At 37.7% G+C, this 22,963-nt stretch overlaps 1 protein-coding gene across 1 annotated transcript in view; it reads right to left on the bottom strand.

Moving 5' to 3' along the window:
* BMP5 (bone morphogenetic protein 5) overlaps window positions 1–22,963 on the bottom strand; it is a 121,941-nt gene that overhangs the window by 51,182 nt on the left and 47,796 nt on the right. The window contains exons 2-3 of the mRNA XM_002714515.5: window positions 16,045–16,237; window positions 187–335 (exon numbers count right to left, since the gene is read on the bottom strand). Coding sequence (XP_002714561.1) covers window positions 187–335; window positions 16,045–16,237 — 342 coding nt within the window. The remainder of the gene's footprint in view (window positions 1–186; window positions 336–16,044; window positions 16,238–22,963) is intronic.

The raw sequence follows: 22,963 nt of genomic DNA, 5'->3' as shown, positions 1-22,963 counted from the left end.
ATAAATCAACTTACTTATTAATATACTAAAATATCCTATCTAACCCAAGAAATGTGCTATCTGGTACATCATAATTATAAAACATACATTGGTCAGATCATATTAAAACAGTAACTTTCAATGTGACAAAACAAGCACTACCAAAAATCAAAAATTAAAAAAAATCGTATGAAACACAGCACTTACCATCCCCTGTTTCAGCACAGAGCTGTAAGCCCAGATTGTTCTGTGGATTAATCACCCAATGATTGCTGGTCACAGTGATATCAAAGACAAGCCAACCCACATCTAAAGCTTGGGCCTTTCTTGTGTCTAACAGGAACAAATCTGCATCTCTAAGGAGAAAGAGAATCAAAACAAGTTAAAGGTCTAAATGGAGATCATCATTTCCTATCCTTAAGTGAAAACATTCCAAAATCACTCTTTAAAATAACAGGAGTTAATTAAAGAACAAGGGGGAACAAGTGACTCAAGTGATGAGTAATAAGATACAGAACCCTATTGCTGGGCTCCCAGTACAAACCTGGAGCAAATTAGTAGTATCTGAAAGTAATTTCCATTTTCCTGCTTTTCACTGGCCTTTACAAACCTACTTACTGGTCCTAATTTGGTCCCTGATATCAATGTGCCCTGAAACCCACATTATAGTCATACTGGGACAGAGTGTTAATCAGAAGTCTTCCACTTTCCCTTCATTTGGAAAACCTACCGAATAAGCCAAATCCTATGCAGTTTTAAAGTTTTGAGATATTTGGAAAATGTCTCTAAAACGATAATTTTGGAATTAACTTAATCACACCGTTCATGGCTTAATCAGGAGAGGAGTCATCCCCTCGCTTAGGAAATGTTCACGTGCTATGCAGCGTTCAAGTTCGTTTTCATTTGCAATGTGACAAAAATGTCCTAATTAACTCTGTAAAGTCTATGACGGCACCTTTGGCATGATATTAATAAACATCTGGAAAGCCAAAAAAAGAACAAAGAGGTAAATTTAAAGGAGAATTAACAACTATTTTTCAGTAGTCTCTTACATGATGTGTTCTATTAATTTTCAATTATGATATCTTTTCAGAAAAAAGAAAGGACACAAAGTCAAGGCTGAAACCTTCCCAGCATGTCTATGAAGGAAATGGCTCCAGTTTCAAGGAATATATTTAAAAGAATTATGACCCAAAGAACTCATGTATGGTTCAGCACTGGGGAGTAGCCAGTAAAGCCTCTGCCTGCAGTGCCGCCATCCCACATGGGCGGAGATTTGAGTCCCATTTGCTCCTCTTCTGATCCAGCTCTCTGCTATGGCCTGGGAAAGCAGTGGAGGAAGGCCCATGTCCTTGGGCCCCTGCACCCACGTGAGAAGACCTGGAGGAAGCTCCTGGCTCCTGGCTTTGGATAGGCACAGCTCTGGCAGATGCAAACAACTGGGGAGTGAACCAGCAGATGGAAGACCTCTCTCTATCTCTCTTTTTCTTTTTTTTTTTCTTTTTCTTTTTTTTTTTTTTTTGACAGGCAGAGTGGACAGTGAGAGAGAGAGACAGAGAGAAAGGTCTTCCTTTGCCGTTGGTTCACCCTCCAATGGCTGCAGCGGCCGGCGCGCTGCGGCCGGCACACCGCGCCGATCCGGTGGCAGGAGCCAGGAGCCAGGTGCTTTTCCTGGTCTCCCAGGGGATGCAGGGCCCAAGCACCTGGGCCATCCTCCACTGCACTCCCTGGCCACAGCAGAGGGCTGGCCTGGAAGAGGGGCAACTGGGACAGAATCCGGCGCCCCGCCTGGGACTAGAACCCCGTGTGCCGGCGCCGCTAGGCGGAGGATTAGCATAGTGAGCTGCGGCGCCGGCCTCTATCTCTCTTTTTCTACCTCTCCTTCTCTCTTGTGTAACTCTGACTTTCAAATAAATGAATAAATCTTCAAAAAAATAAGTCATGTAATTTCAAAATATCTGAATTTCAGTAATGCAAATCCCAATTCACTGGATATAAAGCTCGGAAGCAGTTTAGTCTAAAAAGTCTATGTCCCTAGTTCAAGTCCCAAAATTTAGGAGACAATTGATATTCTAAGCATCATTGTTTCCTGTTCTTGGACAAAAGCTATTTTTATTTTGACTAACAATTTCTTTACCTCTCTCTCTCTCTCTCTCTCTCTCTCTCAGTTTCCCTCTCTCTCTCTCTCTCTGTCTGTCTTTATAGAGGCAGCTCTTCTGCTTTACCTACACTCAGCAAAGCAACAAAACATACTTTGGGAAAATCAAGTCTATTACTAGAAAACAAAATGAAAATAATTTTGTAATCTTAACACATGTAGCTACTTCTGTAGTGGTATCTTTAAAAAAAGATTGATCCATTTACTTAAAATACAGTCACAGAGAAAGAAAGGGAGAGAGTCAGACATATTCCATCTGCTGCTTCACTCCCCAAATGGCTGCAATGGTTGCTACTGGGCCAGTCCTAAGCCAGAGCCAGGAACTCTGTCTGTGTCTCCTACATGTATGGCAGGAACCCAAGTACTTGGACCATCTTGTGCTGCCTTCCAGGCACACTAGCAGGTAGCTGGATCAGAAGCAGAGCAGCCAGGGCTCCAACCAGTGCTCTGTTGTTGGATGTGGGCATTGCAGGTGTTGGCTTAAAAGCTAGACTGCAAAACAGGCCCCTGTAACAGTATCTCAAGAATAAAAAATCTCAATACATTTTGCACAAAATTAGATGTGATTTCTTGGGAAGTATAACATTTCTCCACTCGAGTATGGCACTTGTATCACTGTAAATAGTAAAATATCTAAGTATTTCCTATGAATAATTTAAAATACTCTTGTTAAAATTCTCCAGTCTCACATTTTTACTTGACTTTTTAAAGAGAGTCTTATAATAGCTAATAAGAGAAAAACATAAATATTAATATATTTTAAAAATTGCAGTGGAAAGCAAATATATAGAAAATGTGTTTATTTGTAGCAGAAATCATTGCAAATTATAATTCCCTTTCATTTTGTACAATTACTATAGTAAAATTATAACTAAAGGTTTTTTTTCTATCAAGAAAAATATGATCTGGGCCAGCATCATGGCATAGCCAGTAAAGCCGCCACCCGCAGTGCTGGCATCCCATATGGGCGCCAATTCGGGACCCAGCTGCTCCACTTCCTATCCAGCTCTCTGCTGTGGCCTGGGAAAGCAGTACAAGATGGCCCAAATGTTTGGGCCCCTGTACCCATGTGGGAGACTTGGAAGAAGCTCCTGTATCCTGGCTTTGGATTGGCGCAGCTCCAGCCATTGCGGCCAATTAGGGAGTGGAAGAGGGGCAACCGGGACAGAATCCAGTGCCCCGACCAGGACTAGAACCCTGTGTGCCTGGCGCCGCAAGGCGGAGGATTAGCCTAGTGAGCCGCGGCGTCAGCCATATTTATAAATTATTACAATTTGATGATTTTATGTGCATTCATCACATATGAGTGGACACTATATATATTTACAAATCCAAGTTCATAAATATTCAATTTCCTCCTCTTATTTGTTTGATCTTTTAATTGAGCAAGGGGGTGTCATTTTTAAATTATTATAATAATGTGTTCTCCTTATAATCAAGCACATAAGCAATGCAAACATACCTAGTAGCACATTATACACATAGCATAGATTTTGAAATGTCCACTCTCTACATTTCATATTCTTCTGAGGCAATGGGGTAGTCTCATAAAAAACAAAAAATACATTATCTGAAGTCAGCTGATCTAGACTTTTGCTTCTGACAGTGTCCTAAATCTGTGTTATTTCTAAAACTTGTGGGAATAGAGAATTAAAAGATGAGTTTAGGGGCCAGCACTGTAGTGTAGCAGGTAAAGCCGCCACCTGCCTTGCCAGCATCCCATATGGGTGTTTGAGTCCCAGCTGCTCCACTTCTGATCTAGGTCTCTGCTGTGGCCTGGGAAAGTAGTAGAGGATGGCCCAACATGTTGGGCCTCTGCACCTGTTTGGGAGACCAAGAGGAAACTCCTGGCTCCTGGCTCCAGATGTGGCCATCTGGGTAGTAAGCCAGCGGATGGAAGACCTTGCCCACCCCTGCCTCTGCCTCTCTGTAGCTCTGCCTTTCAAATAAATAAATAAACCTTTTTATTAAAAAAAAAAAAGATGAGTTTATTTCGGTGCAAAAAAGATGTTAAAAATTCATTCATAATTTTTTTACAATAAACATTTTCCCTGAACTTTGTGGAGATTATTCTTAACTCACAGTCTTAAAACTAACTGGGACATGAGTTACTTTGCCAAACCGTTTATCCCTAAGAAAATTTAAAGGAAAACCATATGATTTCCACGGTCACTCAGCCAGGTTTCCATATTCCATTTTCAGAAAACTTTCTCTCATAAAATAACAGTTCCCTTTAGTACCAAACTATATCTTAATTGCTTTTCTTATCCCAAAAAAAATCATTGGTTTTTGGATTGGAGCACTAAAAGTTTAACTGAACCCCTAGCCTGAAACAACATGGCTATAAATGGAACCAAAGTGCCCTGAGTCATTCCACAAATCCATCCAGCTCTTCATTCATTCATTCACTCTCCAAGATAACATTATATTCACTCTCTATAGTGGTTTTAAGCTACGTGAGTAAAACAAAGCTGGAAATGCTCTCTACTGATTCTGTATTAGGGTTGACTACAAAAGAAATTGAGGCAACATTATGAAGATGGCAGTAAGCAGTAGGCTGATTTGTACTTGGAAGACAGCTGTACCATCAAGTCTCTGATGATTAGGCATGCTGCTTTCTCAGTGTGAGCCAGCAGACAGGACTGCAGCTCCTTACAATCCCACTAGTTCTTCTTTAGTTCCTATGAATCCAAGACAAGGAATGTGGGCACCTCTAAGAGAACGGAAATCACCTGTATCCCTGAAGTTGGAGGCTTGAAAGTAGTTCCCAATTTGTCCTCAGAGGTTCCACATCATCGTTAAAGCCTCTGCTTTGTCCTTGTTTCCTAAAACTCACATCCATTTTCCCAACTGTCTGCCCTGTGGTTTTTAGATCCAACATCAAATGCTGAGCAACAACTCGCATAGATTGCTTAGTTCCATAAATACTCAGTTACATAATTATTGTCTTCAACTAATCCTCAGAGAAGCATTCCCCAGGGTGCCTTCCCAAGCAGAAGCCATTTTGTGTTTGGTTGATTTTATTAGACCAATTACTAAATTAATAGGATAGTACTTTGTATTCTCTAAATATGAACTCACTTTATCTGCACATCATTCTCCTCCAGAAATCAACACCCATGAAATTATAGACTGCCTTATTCACTTATTCATGGAATTCCACACAACACTGATGAAAAAATTCATTTTACAGCAAATGAAGTGCAGAATGGCTCATGCTGGTGAAATTCATTTGTAGGACAGTGGATTGGCCTTTTGAAGATTCATTTATGTGATCAGTTGGGTAACAATATCTTACAGGAAGGGCTAATATCATTCAGAAGGTTTTATGTGCTCTGAATCAGCAAACTATATAGTTTGTTTATATATAACAGTATGGCTGTTTCTGGCATAGCCTGATGTCTCATGAGTCTAAAAATTAAGGGGATAAATAATAGGAGTGACTCCTCTCACTTACTGTCTGATCCAACTAACACAAATGTTGCTTTGGACACTCAAAACATTGCATTCTATTGGTCCAGAACTCTTAGTTCTCAATGGTCCAATGCTGGGACATGTGGTCATAGCAAAATGGAACTTGAAACAGACACACGGCCATTTTGGGCTCCTCATGCCAGTGAATCAACAAACTAATAAAAGCTTACTGTATCATACAGAATGAAGGATCCTAAATATTAGAAGAAATTGAATTGGTATCACCACAATATGAGTAATTAAGAGTATGCTTGGAATACTGTAGATCACATGGAACATCTCTAAGTACTCACTGGTCTTATGACAAAAGTCCATGGAAAATATACAGCTCAATAAAGGCATTACTGAAAATTATCCAAACACTTCAAGAATGATTATTTTTACCTTCCCAGGTAAGGAGAAATGACTAGCCATGGCCCTTGCTAAACCCAAGATTGTATATTGGAAAACTATATTAAAAAAAACATAAAACTAACAAATTTTATATTCAGGAATAAAATTACAAATGCTAGCTATAACCATGTGACCAATTGCAAAAATGAGTATTGGATTGTAATATAGTGTTTCTTTATTATTTTTATATTCATGTATTTGTGTACATATTAACCAGTTATCTCTATACCTTCCTCTTCCCTACCCAATTCCCATTGGAATAAGCAGCTTTGAGAGTTGATAAAATTGTATTTCAGTTACAGTGGATCAAAGATGGAATATGATTCAGCTAGAAGAGGAATGAACCAGCATTGTGAGTTAGCAGATAAATCCACCACTTGCAACACTGGCATCCCATATGAACTCCAGTTCGTGTCCTCGTTACTCCACTCCCCATCCACTCCCTGCCACTGGCCAGGGAAAAGCAGTAGACAATGGCTAGAGTGTTTGGGCCCTTGTCACCTACAAGGGAGACCAGGATGAAGCTCCTGTCTCCTGTATTCAACCTGGTCCTGCCCTGGCCATTGCAGCCATCTGGGGATGTGCCCGTGGATTTAATATCTCTCTCTATATATCTCTATCTCTCTCTGTAACTCTGACTTTCAAAAAAGTAAATTAATTTAAAAAAGAAAAGAAAAGGAATGAACAGCATCCAGAGATGGATTTGTAGGCAGAAGGGTGATTTGCTGTTGTATTTTTGGAAGTTATAAATGCTTATAAACAGTGTCATTTGATGTCAAATTGATAAGGGTGAACACTTGCGGCTTTGTGTTTTTAGCTAAACTGGAAATACAAATCCCTGAAACCCCTTCTTTGGTTCTGTGTTAAGGTTAACCATCAGGGAATTTGCACAGGAGTTGGATAGTGCAAAGTAATCAGCAGCAAAGTTTGTGACTGGAAGACTAGAAGATCCCTAGGCAATCCTCCTGCTTGCATACATGGTGACTGATCTGCTGCCTCATCTAGAGGATTTGGAGGGTGCATGGCCCATCCAGCATCTTGACTTTGGACTTCTGCCCCCCAGAATACATTTCTGCTGTAGTAAACTGTCCAAGTTTAATTGTTATAACCACCCTAGAAAACGAATATATTTCCCTAGCTGGGATACTTCACATACTAAATATGAAGTATTTAGCAGTAGCAAAGACTGAGGACAGCAGAAAGAAAAAGTGTCCATAAGATCTGGTAGTAAGGAGGCTGTTGGTGGATGGTCTACTAATTAGATTTATAGAAACCAAACGGTGGCCGGCGTTGCGGCCCACAAGGCTAATCCTCCGTCTTGCAGCGCCAGCACACCAGGTCCTAGTCCCGGTCAGGGCACCAGATTCTGTCCCGGTTGCCCCTCTTCCAGGCCAGCAGTCTGCTGCGGCCCGGGAGTGCAGTGGAGGATGGCCCAACTCCTTGGGCCCTGCACCCCATGGGAGACCAGGAAAAGCACCTGGCTCCTACCATCGGATCAACGCGGTGCGCGGGCCACAACAGGCCAGCCGTGGCGGCCATTGGAGGGTGAACCAATGGCAAAGGAAGACCTTTCTCTCTGTCTCTCTCTCTCACTGTCCACTCTGCCTGTCAAAAAAATAAATAAATAAAAAGAAAGAAACCAAACGGTAATGAATTGAGGGATGATAAAATGAAGACCTAAAAAAGTGAATTTGGTGAAAAGATAAGAAGGAGAAATACTGTGGATTTGAGGGACTTTGTGTAAACAGAATCAAGTAGAGGATCTTTTCACTAATGCAAATGAAACATGACTTATTTATAGAATGAATTTAAATTTGTATTTAGAAAATAGAATACCTCACACATTCAAAACAAGAAATGATTCCGAAAAATATTCAACACCTACAAAACCATATGCTAATTTTCCTCTCTATAACGTTACCCTTGGAATTCAAAAGCAAAACTTATTTATAAATGAAATCACTTTTTTGCAAGAAGCATAAACTAAAGTAATAGGCAGCAGGGGGGCTGGTGCCATGGTGCATTGGGTTAATCCTCCGCCTGCAGTGCCATCATCTCATATGGGCACCGGTTCTAGTCCCAGTTGCTCCTCTTCCAGTCCAGCTCTCTTTTGTGGCCTGGGAAAGCAGTAAAGGATGGCCCACATGCTTGGGCCCCTGCACCCTTGTGGGAGACCCGGAAGAGGCTCCTGGCTCAGATTGGCGTATCTCCAGCCGTTGCAGCCATTTGGGGAGTGAAACAGCAGAAGGAAGACCTTTCTCTTTCTCTCTCTCTCTCTCTCCCTCTCTCTCTCTTCTCTCTCTTACTGTCTGTAACTCTACCTCTCAAATAAATAAATAAAAATCTTTTAAAAAAATAGGCAGTGGAGGGCCGGCGCCGCGGCTCACTAGGCTAATCCTCCGCCTAGCGGCGCCGGCACACCGGGTTCTAGTCCCGGTCGGGGCGCCGGATTCTGTCCCGGTTGCCCCTCTTCCAGGCCAGCCCTCTGCTGTGGCCAGGGAGTGCAGTGGAGGATGGCCCAGGTGCTTGGGCCCTGCACCCCATGGGAGACCAGGAAAAGCACCTGGCTCCTGGCTCCTGCCATCGGATCAGCGCGGTGCGCCAGCCACAGCGCGCCGGCCGCGGCGGCCATTGGAGGGTGAACCAACGGCAAAGGAAGACCTTTCTCTCTGTCTCTCTCTCTCACTGTCCACTCTGCCTGTCAAAAAAAAAAAAAAAAATAGGCAGTGGAAGGGTCCTTAGATTCAATCTCCATTTTTTTTCCTATAATGTATTTTATTAAGGATACCAAATGACAGACTCATGACAAATGAATATTCTTTCTTGATTTTAAATATTATTAACACATTTCTCATTGATATCTTTCCATCACCTAAGCAGAAGGTGGGGGACACATGTATCCTCTAAAGAACCATGCCAGAAGTTTATCATTGTGAAGTCAGCAACCATAATTACAGATGGTTAACTTCAGTAAAGATTTGCTATACTTAGGCTTTGCTTAGTATTACTCAAAAATAACTACACCTGGGGCCAGCGCTGTAGCATAGTGGATAAAGGTGAGGCCTGAAGTGCCGGCATCCCATATGGGCACTGGTTTGAGTCCCATCCAGCTGCTCCACTTCCAATCCTGCTCTCTGCTATGGCCTGGGAAAGCAGTAGAAAATGGTCCAAGTCCTTGGGTCCCTGCACCCATGTGGGAGACCTGGAAGAAGCTCCTGGCCCTTGGCTTGGGATCAGCACAGCTCCAGCCATTGCAGCCATTTGAGGAGTGAATTACCAGATGGAGAACCTCTCTCTCTGCCTCTGCCTCTCTATAACTATACCTTTCAAATAAATAAATAAATTTCAAAAAAAAAAAAAAAACACTACACCTTTTGAAGTCACTCTTCTGAACTTGTGTTTCTTGTTGTTTGAACTAAAATTAAAATAATTTCTACCTCATTAACCTAATGCAGGGATAAAATGATACACAAATAAATGTGCTATACAAATTTCTATAATTGGTATTTTCTTACCAAAACACATATATGTTATGTAAGTATGTATATAACAAGTAAGATGCATTATGTTTTCAGCATAATTAGGGTCATAAGTTTTGCAATTATTATTGTAAAATTAATTAATGATCTGTGTCAATTTTGGACACAGGAATTCATTAATTATCTTTAATTTGGAGGATATTTATTGAGAAATATCTCAAATGAACCCCAATCCCTAAAATCATCTAGAGAAAAAAAAGGGAGTAAAAATGTTTATATAACCAATACTAAGAGATAATATAAAAGAAATAGTCCCGTGGTTGTTATGATTTCAACTATATGCATGCATGCATATACGTATATGTGTGTATATGTATCTTTCACACATATAAAGATAAGTTAAACAGAGAGTTAGCCAAGCATACAGACACCCCTCTAATGATAAAGCACTACACCTTACTAAGAAAAGCTTTGGGAAAAGTTCTAGAAGCTGTACAGGGAAAAGTTGCCATACTACCATGATATCTCCACTTTTGCCAAAGCTTCTATTATTATAAGTATTTTACCTTCTTCCATCTCCCTTTGTCTTTGCAAAGCTCATCAAGTCAGTTAACAATGTAGTAATTGCTACACAAGGAAAAAGTATGCATAATTTTCTGGATATTTGAATATCACAACATTTAAGGAACCCAATCTGTAGAACTAGTACTGAACACATTAACAATGGATTGCAAATCAGTAAATGATATTCTCGGTACTTGTCATGTCAGATATTTCTCTCATAAGCAACTTTAGCTTGAAATTTTAAAAGTGAATTTGTTCACTTATTAATGATTTCAATCAGTAATTGTTTTTCCCACAAAGAAAATGTGAAATTGTAAAATTATGTAAATTTTGCTGAGTAAAATTTTCAAAGTTTCTGGTTCCATACTGCATTTAAAAAATTCAGATGAAAATTCATGAAATAATAATACTATTGGATAAACATTGAATGAAAAGCATGGCAACAATGGAAAACCAAGTTGAATTCTCATGAAGAAAATTCACTTTTTCCTCTGCAGAATCTTTTTATTGCCTGAAATATTTAATAGTCTACATTTTTCCTAGCATTACATCATCCCATATTTTTCCTTGCAGAGAAATATAAACACACGCTAACCGGTATTTAAAGAGGAGGTCCATTCATTGAACAACAACAGCAACAAGTGGACTATTGCATAGAAAGTCCAATCACTTTTCATGCCCCCACTAAAGGAATAATAGATCCAGTAAAAGTTCCTAAACACTCTCTTATTACAAGTCTTAGGATCCACCATATGAAATAGTCAAAGAAAAATTAACTAATTTACTATTTAATGGCAAAGACAATTCCCAGTTTTACGTAGATAATTTAAATCCTCAAATAAAGTTGGATTTCTTAACCTTGGTCTTTGAACTTTGGGGAACAGCTAATCCTTTGCTGGGTGGAAGAGTTGTTATTTCCATTTTAGAAGATCTAACTGCGTCCTACCCAGTACATTTACCCACTCGAGGTCAGTCAGTAGGATGCACACAGCACCATTGACCTCCATCAATTGTAGCAACTAAAACTGCCTCTGAACATTGCCAAATGTCTCTGGGGTGAGAGGTTGGAGGGCAATTATCCCACTTGAGAGCTAATTAATCAGAGTGCAATCCCTACACACTGAAGGAAGTCAAAGTACATGCATGCACTCACTATCCTGAATATTTTAGAGAAAACGTCATCTACTATCCAATGGTCTTGCTCTAGTAGGCTTCTCTCAGGAACCCAGGAGGTCTTCTTGAGTGGAAATTGTCAACATACATTCTGAAGTATGTGCACAGAAGAAACACAAGTCTTAGAGAAGGAGGAGGAGGGACTTGATGTACATATGAAGCTGACTGTGAACCCGGATGATGACAGCTTAACTAAACATACTCAAGGAGTGAAGGTGGCTAATGACATCAAGCAGGCTAGCTTAAAATGTTTTTACAATGGACAGAAATTTATAATCATAATGGAGCATTAGGAAAAGTTTAAATTATACATAGCACATTTTCATTGTGTACGTACATGTGTGCATGCTCACGTGTGTGGATGTGTGTGTGTGTATAAAATTTAATTCAAGTGGACCACTTAGCACAGCATCAGACACATGGTGAGTGGTCATAACTGCTAACTCCTATGCTTTTCAGTAATAATACTGGTATTGTCCTTTTATTTGTATAGTATTATTCATCTTATTTAAACATTTTGAGGTAGAAACACTTCACTTAGAATCTCTTGCCCTCTCCCTATTTTTCCCTTCCTTCCATATTTCTTCCTTTTTACCAGTAGAAGGTTCCTGCTCATCTTGAAAGGCTCAACTCAAATATGAACTCCTCTCAGAGCCTTCCCCTAAGGCCCATCGCCCCTCCAAATAAAGAATTAATTTTCCCTTCATTTGTATTTCCACAACACTTAGTGCATACTTACATCATAGTGCTTAGCACATTGTATTACAGTTATTAAAGTCTGTGTGGGGCAGGCCCACCGCAGCCCCTGGCCCCAGGCTATGAGCTTTGAGGTCTTATTTATTCGGCCTTATGTCCTCTGTGCTTGCCACATGGTAGGCGCTCAACAAAAGCATGCCAAACTCTGTTGAATTATCTGGAAAATTCAATCATGTGGAAACCTCATTTCCCAATAATGCCAGATATATGAGGTGTGACTGAAGAGCAATGCCTTCTACCATAGAATTTGGGGCTGTCAGCCTTATATGAAAAGATTAAATAAGTGAAATGATGCAAAGTGTGTTAACTTCTTACCAAGAAAAATAAAGATTTGGATAAACATCAGAACACTCCTTAAAAATATCACACGTTTAAATGTGAGTGGGGGAGGTGGGAGATGGTAGGAATAAAATATATAATTTTAATAGTTGCAAGTCTTGCTAAGATAAACAAATGGGAAAAGAGATGACATAATGGATCTGCCATTTCTTTAACTTGAATACATAACACTGTCAAAGAATTCATAGTCTATATGGTTAACAGATCAGATGATGTCTTGAATACAAAATACAGTCATAAAATGCCAGTCTAAAGTAATGAAAAGATCTCCCCCAGGACACTCTTAGGCAATACCCTAGGGAAAGTGAACTTGTATGTGTGAAATGTGTATGCATTGTCAAATTCACTGCATCAAAGAACAAAGCCTTCCCTGAATTTATTCAATGGCTTCTGAGTTTACCTGAAGATACTAAGTAGATATAATCTACAAGTTTGATCATAGAAGTTTGAGAAGTGAGCCTCACTTTGAAACAGCCAGAAGTGCTAGTTTTTCCCACTTCCATTTTAGTTCTTCAAGAAAAAAAGTATATGAAAAAAAGTATATATATATATATATATATGAAGCCACAACCAATACTAAAAGTCACAATAATTAGATTTTAATATTACCTTTTCAAAAGAAATTCCATTTTGACTGTAATCGAGTGATACATAGATGAAATACACTATTTCTAATCTAGTTCTCTCCCACAGAGGACTAAAGTCAAAGATTCAAATCAGCAGGAAATGTTTTCATAAAACAAAGAAAAAAGTACTCATATTTTTATTTTCTGTAGTAAAGTGCCTTCTATAGCTTGAGAAAAAATAAGAGCAATTTTTTAAAAATCTTGTTTTTTTTTTTTTTTACTTTGCCTCTCCATCTAGGAGGAGTTGGAAATATTATTTTGTTTTGTGAAAATATGTGGGGCATGAAATTGTCTCATTATCCTCTTTTTTTCTCTCCTTCAACTGTAGTTATGCTTATTTCTAATTATAAAGTTAATATTCATTATAAAATTTACAAAGTATAGACATGGATGAAGAATTAAAATTTAAAATTACACGCAAGCCTGAAATGAAACTTTGATGTTTTCTATCTCTTTTTCCCATGAATATATATATATATATATTTTAATTTTCCCTCCAAATCTTTATAGTTTGCTTCTTTTCTTTAAGATTTATTTATTTTATTTGAAAGGCAGAGTTACAGAAAGGCAGAGGCAGAGAGAGAGAGAGAGAGAGAGAATCTTCCATCCTACTGGTTCACTACCCAGATGGCCACAATGGCCAGAGCTGTACTGATCCAAAGCCAGGAGCCAGGAGCTTCCTCCAGATCTCCCACATGGGTGCAGGGGCCCAAGGACTTAGGCCTTCTTCTACTGTTTCTCCAGGCCACAGCAGAGAGCTAAATCGGAAGTGGAGTAGCCAGGCCTCTAACCTGTGCCCATATGGGATGCCGGCATTGCATTTGGCAGCTTTACCTGCTATGCCACAGCACCAGCCCCCTATGAATATATTTTAAATAAGTATAATAATGTATAAAATTTTATTTTCTGCTTTTGATCAATTAGCATTACAATCTGAGCAATTTCTAGTGTTATTACATATTCTTCAAAAACATAATTTTTGCTTCCTATGTGATATTCTTTCTAGGAAACAGAATGTAACTCTTTATACTGTTTGCCTTTAAAATGCTTTCAATTTGTGAATTATAAATAATGATAGTGATAAACATTTTTACGTGACTCTCTATTTTTGTCTGTATCTCTGATATTTCTGTAGAGTAAATTCATAAAGAAGTAGTTGCTCATTTCATCTCATCCCATTCTTATATCTCTTCAAAATATTTAAGAAGAATACAACTATTTATCTAAAACCTGTGTTTTCAGCTATCAAGTTCATAGATAACTACCATGGTATTAGTGTTAAATTGAGTGTAATTCATTCATTTTTATATTTATTTTATATTAATATTTTATATTTCATTTAGAATATACCCATTACTTTTGTGTGTATTAAAGATAAAGTAATAAAAGTACTATATACCTTAAGTTTCATACCCAAATACTTGAAAGGAAAACTAGATAAAAAAAAATTAGCAGAATTTTCTATCTTCTATTTCAAAGTCATTCTAAAACTTTAATATTCTGATATGTATGGCGAATCTCCTGGAGGATGGAGACCCCTGGTCTACTTTTAGATGTGTATGACCTCAGAAACTTTTTATTTATTTCTTCTTTAGAATTCAAAAGGGCTAGTGTTTCATGGAGCACCCACTGGGTGCTGGCACATTCTGAGACAAAGAAAAATCTAAGCATCAGAAACAATAAATAGAAAGGAGAGAAGAGAGATTCAGAAAATATAGCATAATTTTTTTCAAATACTTGTTTTCAGGCAGGCATTTGGCATAGAAGTTAAGACTCCATTTGGGATGTCTATATCCCATATTGGTGTGCCTGGGTTTGAGTCTTTGCTCTGCTCTCAAATTTGGTTTCCTGATGATTTGCACTCTGCAAGGCAGCAGGTGTTGGCTCAAATACCTTGGTCCCTGCCACCCACATGGGTGAACCACACTGATTTCTGGGCTCCTGGGCCTTGGGCTCCCCCAACCTAATATTTGGGGAGTGAACCAGAGGATGGGGTAATCTCTCTCTGTCTCTCTCTCTCTCTCTCTCTTTCTGTCTCTTTCCCTTCCTCTGCCTTTCAAAGAAAATAAATAAAATTAAAATTTAAAGTGTGTATCTTATCAGAGGAGGATATAGTATTTCAACAAAAAGAAAGTCTGGATCTGATGAATGGGAGTTATTGGAGGACAAATATCACCTCAATATAGGATTTCAGAATTTAAATAACTCATGTATGTGAGGGAATCAAAAAATTCATGGAAAGTGGAACTAAATTTTTTTCTATTTAAAACATGTGGAAAGCTAGGCATATATTTTCATAATATTCACTTTACATGAATCTTTTGAGGACCCCTCATATACATGAGATTCAACATTTTTGCACAAAAATTAACTGAACTTTAATTGCATTTTTCCACAAGTGATGTGTAGCCCCCTATTGTGTGTCTGAGTGAATGTGTATGAGCTGCTCAACAAAGATGACTAAGCTTCTATATGATGTGTTAAGCAAGCAATTCCAACATTGAGGTAAAGTCATAGAACATCATTAGTTTCCCCTTTTCACTCATATTTGATGGCTCATTTGCAGTAATTAATTATCAGCTGAGGTTATCATAACTCATGATTTCAGACTGTCCATCTTTGTACCATACAAAGCTCCTTATGGAATACATTCAGGCTGTCAGAAACTGTTACAAATCAACTTACATAAAAATACACGTAACAATGCATATAGTTTCCATTGATGCCAGTAAAAAGCAAAGAAGTTCTCTGGCTTCCAGAACACCCAGTGAATTAAATAACATTAAATGTAAATTTCAATGGAAAGAATAAAATGGAAGTTTTTCTGGATGAAAGACAAATTTACAAAAGGAGAAACAGACTAGAAAAACACACAGAGAAAGCCCAAGTTTAGTGCACAGATCAGTGTCAGCAGAAGGGAAAAGCTCACAATGTAGAAGTAATTTTGAGATTAATTTCTCTTACTTCAGTGTATCTCTCTCCAGCCCTAAATCTCATTACATCCAAGAAAAACAAGATTTGATAGATCACATGGGTTACCAAGGTCTGCTACTAAAATTTATTACTGTCTGCCAGGATAATAAGTTAGCTATAAAATTGATACCTATTTGTGTATTCCTTGATGATCTGATATATGCTAATCTTAATTGTTTCATTTTCGAATCGATTATTGCTCCGATCCTTGTATATCCTGAATTCAGCGGCTGTCACTGCTTCTCCGTGAGGAATTTGAGTAAGATCAAAGCGAAATTCTTTGTAATGCCTTCGCTGGTGAGAAAAATCCTTGTCCCTTTCAACTGAAAAATAAAAGAGAAAGGAAGGGAAAAAGTTAGTACTTTATAACATATGGAAATTAAAGATAAATTCTACCGTTTTGAAAACGAAAACAAACAAGCATGATGGTCCATCGTTGGGAAACACTGAACCCGCAGACTCGCATGCATTCCCAGCTAAGGGAAATTCCACAAACCAACTGCCTTTGGTTCAAAGGCAGCACAACCGCTGTGGTTTTACACAAATTCCTGGTCCTGAATGGAAAGACTATCCAAAAATATTCTGAAAAGTGAGGCTTGTAAAGTGATCACTAGTGTACGCCAAGTACCGGAGCACAGCAGTTTTCGTCCATGAATACAGAAGATGTGATAGAAAGATTCTGAGCTCCAGGTGAAGTCAGTAGTGGGCTTTAAGCACAGACATGGAAGGAAAACAGGAAGCAAGATTAAGGAATTTCGGATCCATAAAGGCTGTGCTTGTGGTAATTCAGAGGGCAAGTAAATAAGATAAATTATTTTTTATAAGACATCATTTTAAAAATATCTTTCCTAAGAGAGTTTTTTTTCTTCTTCAACAAAAGAAATATTTAGGTTTTTGTTCTGTTTTTAGGTAGAAAAGGTAAAAAGGCAACTTCATGAATTCTTATCAATTCTAATCCCTGGTGCAGCATACAGCTCCCAAAGACCTCTATCTATTTTTACTCAGAATTAAGAGAACACATTTTACTCTTCTGGCTGACTTCCTAGTAAATAAGTCAAAGAATTCTTTCTCTTTGGGAATATTATAAAGTGTTTCAAATTTAGGACAAAAAATCAGGCATATCATTATATAATCTGGCTTTGTACAATGATGTATTGTCTGATACACTCTATTTCTATTGGATATCCAAAATGTTCTTAATGAACTGCCTCTACAAACACCTTATTTACAGAAACGCAAGGTTATTTGTTGAAGAGAAGTTATCTCAGTATTGGCAGGTTTCTCAAAATCTGAGCTATCTAGGTTAGCATAGCACAGTATTTAAAAAAGAACATACTATGAGGCAATGTATGCAGAGCTGCATAATTACTGATGGCATGTTGCATTACTAATATTTTGGTACAAGATGAGGAATATGTGCAAGTGGGGTAAATGGATTCACAAGATTCAAACATTGGTTTAGAACTCAAAAATATCCTTAGAAGATGAATTAAATCATGTCAATAGTGCTCTAAACATACAAAGCTTGATATCCTAGGCTAGAGGAAGGGTTCAAATTAACAAAGAGAATCATGGCCAACCAAGGGAGAGCCAGGGCTGCTCGATTGTTGTGTTCCAGAGCCAAAAGTGCGCTGTGTCTGAGAGGTGCTCATGACACAGGAATCCACAATCCCTTGTCCTCATCCTCCAAAATAATCTCTGGTTTATCACCCCCTGAGCAGTAGAGGGTTGTTTAGGAGAGCAAGAAACTTGTCAGACATGTAAACTACCACGCAGAAAAATGTAAACCACACCTGGAAGCATTTTTATCCCATCCAAAGTCAAGCTTGGCAAGGGTGACTATGTGACTCAAAATAGCACTACCTCACATGATTAATGAAGGTTTCTTTTGTTAAAATATTATCAACTTGATCCTAACAGAGGTCTGTTTCCAGAAGACTCATTGGTAGACTTCCCCTAAATAAGGATGATTTACCCAATGTTAGGAATGTAATTTTTTTTAATAATTTAAAATCTCTCTCTCTCTCTAAATTTCTACTGGGACTGCTTTGAATTCTTCTTCATCTTGCCTTTTTTCTACAACTTTGAACCACAGGAAAGGAGAAGTGTAAAGGCAGAAAATTCTTGCTCACTGGATACCAAATAACTTTGGATGCGTATATACATATCAAAACTACATACATTTTTTTGTTTCAGAGAATTAAATTTAATTCATTGTATTCTTACATAATGGTACTAATTTAAATGAAGTAGATGGTAGATGGCATTTTAAAATGATTTTGTTTAACTTTGAAGGCATATGAAGAGACAGAGAGAAAAAAATTCCTATCTGCTGGTCCACTCCCCAAATGTCCACAATACCTAGGACTGGACCAGCCAAAACCAGGGTCTGAGAACTCAATCTGTGTCTCCCACATGGGAGACAAAGAATCATCCACCTGACCCATTATGTTCTGCCCCTCATAGTGCACATTACTGAGCCAGGATTCCCCCATGAGATGCAGGTGTCCTAAGAGTCATCTTAATCTCTAAGTGAAATGCCCATCTTCAAGTAGAATTTAAATAACACTTTTATATCTGACACTATGCTAAGTATTTAATTGTTTTATTAATATTAGAATATTACATTGCATAACAACCTACAAATAGGTCCTATTATTAGCTTTACTTTGAAGATGGAAAAAATGAGAAGGCACAGAAGAATATATAGTAAAGGACAGGACTCCACGCTTTTGGCATTTTACCAAGCTATGATCGTTATATGAGAGGACACATGATTTCTGCTTATGCTCCATTACTTTGCTTTTGTTTATTAATACAGATCTAAAATATTGTAAGGACAAGTCCAATATCCATATTGTTCTAAAAGCTGAAATTTTATTTCAAGCTCATCATCAAAGGAAATACAACTTAACAAAGTGATGTACGAACAATGTAAAATGATTTAAAATAACTTCCACTTTGTCTGAATACATATTATTTCACTGGGAAAATGTGAATATATTTGCTTAGGTGACATTGTCCAAAGCCCTGTTTGAGGAGTTCTATATTTTATGATGTAAGCACCAATAAGACATTCAAACATATATTCTCTCCACCCTGCATGATAGTATTCACAAGTCTATCTGACAAAAAACATTATGTGATTTTTCATTAACAATCTCATTTATATTTGAAATATAAACACATAATAAAAAACCTATGGTCTTGAAAATAATAGCTAAGACATGAGTTTCTTAGGATACAATCTAAATTGTGCACCTGCATAAAGCAGATGAGTATTAAATTCATGTTATGTAAAGCCATCTACTGTTCTGGAATCCCCTGTGTGATGTTAGTGTAATAAAGTGGAAAGCTAGAATTTCAGCCATTATTATAAAATTTCAGTTTTCTAATCCACACTATTTAACACAAACCCTTAAGGGGACAAATTTTCAAAGAGTTTAATAAAATTTTCTATTAAATATACCACACAGAAAAAAAAGTTGCATTGCAGTTTTGTCTAGTGATTCAAATTCCCAAATCCTAATGCTTTGAATTATAATTACAACAATAAATTCCATGGGACATATTGGAGTGAGTAATGGAATAAGACTTGTATTTATACAGCCTTGCACTCCTAATGATGCCCACAAATATTCAGCAAGGTAATCTCAGATACCTCAAAGAGTAATGCTAAGGAGGTGGCAAATATTAATATCCCTGACTTAAGAAAAAGAAATTGGGTGATGACAGCTAGACCATAACAGATGCCTGTCTCTTAAAGCTCATTATAAATCTTTGTTTAATATCCATACCACCTACATAATGACAGCCTACTCTTCTGAACTTAGGAATTAGTTAATGGTTAGTATATTTAAGTAATGTCTCCTAAAAGTATACAAAAGAGTGGAGAATAAGCTAGTGATTAAGGGTTTAATCACCAATGTGTAATTAGCATATCAAATAATAGGAAACTATTCCAGAGCAATCTTCTAAAAAGGAGGTGCCTTTCTCTGAAGGGAGGAGAGAACTTCCACTTTGACCATGGCCTTGTCTCAATAAGATCGGAGTTGGTGAATTAAAAAGGCTTCCATAGCCTTGGCAACTCATGACAAGAGCCTAGGGTGATTACTGATGCCATAAACAAGAGTGTCAATTTGTTAAGTCAACAACAGGAGTCACTGTGCACTTACTCCCCATGTAGGATCTCTGTCCTTAATGTGTTGTTCAATGTGAATTAATGCTATAACTAGTACTCAAACAGTATTTTTCACTTTGTGTTCTGTGTGGGTGCAAACTGTTGAAATCTTTACTTAGTATATACTTAATTGATCTTCTGTATATAAAGATAATTGAAAATGAATCTTGATGTGAATGGGATGGGAGAGGGTGTGGGAGATGGGAGGGTTGCGGGTGGGAGGGAGTCATGGGGGGGCAAGCCACTGTAATTCAAAAGCTGTACTTTGGAAATTTATATTTATTAAATAAAAGTTAAAAAATAAACAAATATTGTTGAAAGATTGCATCAGTAGATCAAAATCTGACCCTCTTTTACTAATCCGAATCATCCTGCTGCAGTCCTCCATTAATTGAATGCATAATAATTTAAGTATCATTTGTATGGCACATATTTCATGTAATCTTATAGCTCTATTTTTGTCCATGAGTTTTATGGACAAAGAGACAGAGCTTTTTACAACTGAAAGATTTTTAAATCATTCATTGGGAAAGTTGATCCTTCTTCAATACTTTCATTCTGAATGCAAAGAACCCTTCCCTCTAGGAAGATCATAGGTTTCCTTCCAGATGATGCCTAGATCACATCTCCTCCAATCTTTCTCTCAGAAAACATGTTGTACTCAATTCGCTTATTGAATATTGATTCCCTTTCTTATTAAAGTCATTTCTATGAACAAATGAGTGATTGCATTCATCACTAAAACTAATATAACATGTATGTTAATAGGCAAAACCAAACTTTTTTTGCATTGTTTTGTTTTTAAATTTATTATTTTTATTTATTTTTTAAGAAACACAAATTTAATAAGTGCAACTTTAGGAATATAGTTATTCTTCCCACCTTCCCTGCCCTCCAACCCCTCCTCCTCCCCCCCTCCTTTACCCACTTTGTCCATTAAGATCATTTTCAATTGACTTTGTACACAGAGGCCAAATCTATACTAGGTAAAGATTTCAGCACACACACACACACACACACACACAAACTGAGAATTAGTTTTAAAGTTAACTCTCATAATACAACTCATTGAGGAAAGAGGTACTGCATGGGGTGTTAGTGCACAGTGACACCTGTTGATAATTTAAAAATTCACACTCTTATGTATGATGTCAGTGACTACCTGAGGCTGTTGACATGAGCTGCCTAGGCTATAGAAGCCTTTTGAGTTCACAATCTCCATCAGAATTTAGACAAGGCCATAAGCAAAGTGGAAGTTCTCTTCTCACTTTAGAGAAAATTACATCTTTCTGCTGGGGTTTCACTCACAAAGATCCTTAATGTAGAACATTTTTTGCCACAGTGTCTTGGCTTTCTGTTCCTGAAATGCTCTTGGATTTTCAACCAGACCAGACTTGAGGGCTGATTCAGAGGTAAGAGTGTTGTTACTTAAGGCAATTGTCATTCTAGGAGCCTGCTGTGTGGAATACTTCCCATATTGGAACATTCTCTCCCTTTAATTCGATCTATTATTATTACTGGACACTTGATCTTATTTATATGATCACTTTAACATTTAACCCTATCTATATGTTCACTTTAACACTTAACATGATCACTTTAACAATTAAGATGGCATTTTTACCACCAAGCTTAATGGGATTTGGAGTCCCAAGACAAGTTTTTAAACTCTACCCATAGAAGTAAGTCCATAGGAATGTATGCAGAACTATACAGCTTTACAGTTAGAAGCTTCCTCCTCCCTCTCTTATTCCCACTCTTATTTTTTACTGAGATCCATCCTCAATTGACTTTATACACATATGATTAAGTACTTAACTATGTGAAGAGTTCAACAAACAGTATGAAGAAAAAAACAAACAAAAAAAAAAAAACAAAAAAATGAAACTGTTCCTCGACAGTCAAGACAGGAGCAGCCCAAGTCATCCCTTCCTGAAGTGTCAATTTCACTTCTACAGATTTCATTAAAGGTACTCTAGTAGTCCTCACAGATCAGGGATAACAAATGATTTTTGTCCCTTTGGGACTGGTATGTTTCACTAAGTATGATGTTTTCCAGATTCATGTATTTTGTCGCATATGACCACATTTCATGTTTTTCCATTATACTGTATATATCCATACTGTACATACCCCATAGTCCATACTGTACATATCCCATAATTTCTTTATCCAGTCTTTAGTTGATAGGCATTTAGGTTTATTCCATGTCTTAGCTATTGTGAATTGAACTGCAATAAACATGGAGTTGTGGATAACTCTTTTGTTTACTGATTTCATTTCCCTTGGGTAAATTCCTAGGAGTAGCATGCCTGGGTCATATGGTAGGTCTATATTCAGATTTTTGAGGTATCTCCATACAGTCTTCAATAGTGACTTTACCAGTTTACATTCTCACCATCAGTGGATTAGGGTACATTTTTCCCCACACCCTTGCCCACATTTGTTGATTGCTGATTCCTGTATGAGGGCCATTCTAACTGGGGTGAGAAGAAACCTCATTGTGGTTTTAATTTGCATTTCTCTGACAGGTAGTGATTCTGTGCATTTTTTCATATGTGTGTTGGCCATTTGGATTTCCTCTTTTGAAAAACCTCTGTTTGAGTCCTTTGCCCTCTCTTAGACTGGTTTGTTTTGTTGTTGTAGAGTTTTTGATCTATTTGTATATACTGATTATTAATCCTTTATCAGTTGCATAGTTGACAAATAATTTCTCCCATTCTGTCGGCTGCCTCTTCACTTTCCTGAATGTTTCTTTTGCCATACAGAAACTTCTCAATTTGATGTAATCCCATTTGTTAATTTTGATTTTGACTGCCTGTGCCTCTGGGGTCTTTTCCAAGAATTCTTTGCCTGTGCCAATGTCTTG

Source organism: Oryctolagus cuniculus, chromosome 5 (genome assembly GCF_964237555.1).
Source record: "Oryctolagus cuniculus chromosome 5, mOryCun1.1, whole genome shotgun sequence".
NCBI lineage: Eukaryota > Metazoa > Chordata > Mammalia > Lagomorpha > Leporidae > Oryctolagus > Oryctolagus cuniculus.
This window is presented reverse-complemented; position numbering and strand designations above follow the sequence as displayed.